Consider the following 4278-nt stretch of genomic DNA (forward strand, 5'->3'; position numbering starts at 1 on the left):
TTTTAAGTTAGAACTAAAGAATAATCAGCAATTCATCTATTGTGGCAAAATAACACTCTGCAGTACTTATTTACAGATACTTCAATTCTGTGCTTACTACACTTACCCTAATTAATCTGTTACCGCAGTAGATTATAATTACAATGAATTAAATTGAAATTTAACTAAATTAACGGAAAAATAAAAGAATTCTTGAAGATTTTTATCATAGACAAGAACTTTAACTATCTGGGAACATGTAGTACACTAACCCATGCATATTACCCTCTCAGAAGCTAGGCCAATCACTTGTGTACCATGTGAAATAAAGCTAGGAATCATAGGTCGTACATAATAATTAATTCTATCTGGTTATTCTTCTACGGATATCTAGAGATCCTGCTTTGCAAAATATGCTTTAAAGGTTGGAAGAATCTTAAGAAGAACTAATAATTATGACCTGTTGTTTGCAATAAAATTGAAAAGCAAAAGAGGAAAAAAAGCAGAAAAGTGACCTGGTGGCAATGAATTGAAAGCCAGCCATCAATGCAATATTTGAATGATCGATACCGTAGATGGTCGACATTACTGTACTGGACAATACCGCAAAAGAAAAAGGATAGATTATGCCAGAAACAAAGTTCATATCATGTCGAATACAATGTATATAAACTCTGGAGACTGGAGTCCTAAGAAATTTGATTAAGCCTTCCATGTACTTATGTTAAGATCACTTAACAATACCATAAAATCCCTATTTTTCTGAAAACTAGAAATAAATTTTCACGTGAAGATCTAGACAATAAGAAATAAAGGGACCACAAATTATCTAAATGCATCGATGAAACAGTAACGATAGTACAGTGCACTCAAAGTTAGAACATTGTATATATAATGACTGCTAATCTTTAGACAAAGATCAATTACTATTAAGTAGTGCATTATAATCACAGCTATGAAGAAACCCTAATTAAAGAAAGATTCTTCAATTTACATTGATATGAAACAGCAAATTCTTGCAAACAAAAGAAATCAATACCAAGAAGAAATTTGGAAAATAGTCCGAAAGCTTTGGAAGAAAGAAGAAATAAACACATGCACGCAATCTGTTAGTTCTGATCATACCTCAAACAAAATCAGTCACTCCCCATGTAAAAAAGCAAGCAAAAAGACAATGGAACGTGCTACAGCACAGAAGCCCTAACAGAAGGGATGACCGAACAACACAAAAATGGGGAGGTCGGCATTTTTATATTCAAGTGGGACCCACGACTTGTGAGGGTCGGTCAGCCCTTCTGGCAGTTTTCTTCTGGCAGTTCAGCATTATTGAAAAGACAATAACTTCACACTTAGTTTTTTCTCGGGTACGCGGCGTACGCCTAGTATGTAGTATTGATCATGGCTTGATTGTACTATATCCGATCAGTCTTACCATGACCCTCCATCTAACATCCCATTCCAGTAACCATTGGATTCTCCTTGCCCTCTATCTGGCTCGAATTCAGGTGGTGCAACCGGCTTCAATTCCTCGAATGGAAAAAGAAGTCTTGATGAGTTTGTATGATCTTGAACATCTTGTAAATTCTCATAACCATTTTCAAGTCCATCTAGGGTAAAATTGAGAGTTGGCTTGAATTCATTCAAAGAAAATCCAGATGAATACATTGTGTTGGAATTTGAAACCGGCATCGGCATAAAAGTACTGGTCAGTCCTCTTGAGGTGATCCCTGTCTTGAGAAATTCCATAACTGGAATATGAGATGAATTGGCAGCTGAAGAGGAATTAGGGTTTGCAGGATTTAGGGTTTTCATGTGATCACCGAAAGGTAAAGCTACAAATTCTGATATTCCATTATAATGACCACTAGTAGGTGGATAAGCTAAATTCAGGTCATGGCCATCATGAATCTTAGGGTTTTCAGAAGAAAAAATTTGTGGGGTCAGATCTGGAATTTTCTTTGATGAAACAGATGATGAACAAGAAGATCTCTTGTTCTTTCTTGTACCGCCACCCACTGGAACATTTCTCAAAGATCCCCCTTCCGTCCAATACCTTCTACAAGTCTTGCAAAAGTATCTTGGCTGAGAAAGACTGTAATTGTTGTAATAGCAGAACTTTGTGTTTGTAGAATTGCATCTTGGACAGTTCAATGCTTGTTCCTTTTCAGGCCTTGGCTTTTTTTCTATGGCTGGCCTGGTGATTTCACCTGGTTTCGACGAAACCCCAATACCCTGAAGAGAAAAGGATGTTTGGGGTTACGCCTTAATCTCAATTATGAGAGCAATAATGAGCAAAATAATATCAGAAAAACTCATACAAATACTCGTTCACTGTCAACATTAAAGCTATATCCACCTCCCCTTGCAGGTTTTTCAACATTAAAGCCATATCTACCTCCGTTGCAGTTTTTCCAAGAAAATTAAAGATTGTAATGACTCACACCAAAACCTCTCACAAGCCAAAAAGTATAAACATAAAGATGGGATAAGAACCCAATATAATTAGGCTTATAACATACACGAGTACAGAAAAAGAGAACCAACAAAAAGAAGGTATTGCTTTACATTTTCGAGGGCTAGCTTTAACATTAAAGCAAGAAAAGAAACAAAATTAATTAGATTTTGAAATCCTTTTTCAGAGAGTGGAAAGGAAAAAAAAAAAAAAAAAAAACTACTTCGGATACACAAGCTAGAAAACATCTCAAAAGACGAAATTCAAAGGAGCAAAGATTAGTGGGGGCTGATCATCTGCAGATAAAGTTCATAGCTTTAAATTTTTTTTACAAACCCAAAGCAAAGACATGCTAAACTCCCAACCCAAGAAAGATGTTATCATGAGAAAGAACATGGTTTATTTTTTTCGCTTTACCTGTGGCCACTGAGTATTATCCATAACACAAGAGATGGAAAAAGGAAGAGAGAAAAAGGCGTAGGTAGAGTTTTGAAAGGAGAGGAAAATCACCCACTTTTGAGCAGCTGGTTTTAAAGCAAGAAAGCAACTTAAAGGGCATTCTTTGGATGTTCCTTGCCGGTGGTGAGTGGAAATTGTGGGGTGGAGGTGATAGTGTTGTCCACTTGACAAATTATTATATTAATGCATTTGTAATGTAATCGAATACTCCACTTTAAAAAGTGAAAATTGGAGCATTGGTCTCCGAGTTATTGTTCTATTAGTAAGTTGATCTTCAATATTTAAAAGATTGCAATCAGACTGCAATTACAATGTTAGAAATCATTCAATTTTTTGACAAATGATTTATCATGAAAAACTTCCAGACACAAATCAAAATTGTGAGGCAAAGCCTAATTTCGTACTTCTGAATATGCAAAAGACCACGTGATGATTTAATAATGATATTGCGTTATTTATATAGTTAGAAAATATAAACGATTAGAAAATAATTTATTTATATTAAAAGATCGGAGATCAACTCGCTAATTATATAATTTTATGTTCATTATATATGTTCACAAGTAGACCTATGGAATTTTCTTTGAAATTAGTCAATGCTCTTTTTTGGCGAAAACCAACAGGAAACTTTGAGTTTTGACTTCGCGTCGTAATTCAATTTTATGAATTTATAAAATCCATTTTAAAATTTGAATTTATTTTTTACTTGTAATTATCGTTTACTACAGCCAAATACTTGGTTTTATATTATGGAGATGATTTTAGACCTCGGTACATTAATGTGAAGTTAAATTTTTATGAGTAGATAATTACCTCTTTTAGATAACATGATGGTCGAAAAATGAATATTATATCCTATTCTTCATGGATAAAAGTGTGTTAAAAATAATAATAAACATAAATATAACATTTTAAATAAGTTAAAATCCTTATAAAGTATTTAATAATTCAATCATTGCATATTAAAAATGAAATATAAATAAATAATTTTCTTCTTGAGACTTTTTTTACATCTGTGCCGAATACTATTGTGTAAACCTTAAAGCAAAGAGGAATTGCCAATTACAATAAAAAATATGGTGAATTGATTATTCTTTAACACGAAATATAAGTGGTTATATGATGCGTTGAAGTCAATTTTGTATTACTTTATAGAATCAAATGTTCCAAATAATCAAATTTGTACCTTTTTCCACATTGAATTATGGTGTTATTTAAACACATACAACATAATTCAATTTAACATAATATCATGAGTAAGAGAATGTTTGGGGAGTGTTTATAAGCGATTTAAATTATTGTAAATAAAAATGAATGATATATAAACGGATATTACTCAAGAAATTCTCAATATATGTGAATAAAATTGATTTAAATGTTTATAAAGA

General features: G+C 32.9%; 1 protein-coding gene across 2 annotated transcripts; it reads right to left on the reverse strand.

Moving 5' to 3' along the window:
- Positions 1 to 854: 854 nt before the first annotated feature.
- Positions 855 to 3046, reverse strand: LOC111367719 (dof zinc finger protein DOF4.6-like). 2 transcript variants are annotated; one of them, XM_022988743.1, is made up of 2 exons: positions 2849 to 3046; positions 855 to 2211 (listed from the first exon to the last, which is right to left on the reverse strand). In XM_022988743.1, exons 1-2 carry the CDS (start codon positions 2870 to 2872, stop codon positions 1408 to 1410), a joined length of 828 nt encoding a protein of 275 aa, XP_022844511.1. In that variant the 5' UTR covers positions 2873 to 3046; the 3' UTR covers positions 855 to 1407. The 2 variants fall into 2 exon arrangements, with proteins under 2 accessions (XP_022844511.1, XP_022844510.1); XM_022988742.1 differs by lacking the exon at positions 2849 to 3046 and adding an exon at positions 2768 to 2842.
- Between the last annotated feature and the right edge of the window lie 1232 nt (positions 3047 to 4278).

Source organism: Olea europaea, chromosome 18, assembly GCF_002742605.1.
Source record: "Olea europaea var. sylvestris chromosome 18, O_europaea_v1, whole genome shotgun sequence".
Taxonomy (NCBI): domain Eukaryota; kingdom Viridiplantae; phylum Streptophyta; class Magnoliopsida; order Lamiales; family Oleaceae; genus Olea; species Olea europaea.

Excerpts from the sequence above, each read along its gene's own strand:
- LOC111367719 (XM_022988742.1), bottom strand. The coding sequence starts at position 2,827 with ATGTTCTTTCTCATGATAACATCTTTCTTGGGTTGGGAGTTTAGCATG. Across the intron at positions 2,212-2,767 it reads TTAGCATGTCTTTGCTTTGG|GGTATTGGGGTTTCGTCGAA; the intron begins GTTTGTAAAAAA and ends TTTTCTCTTCAG.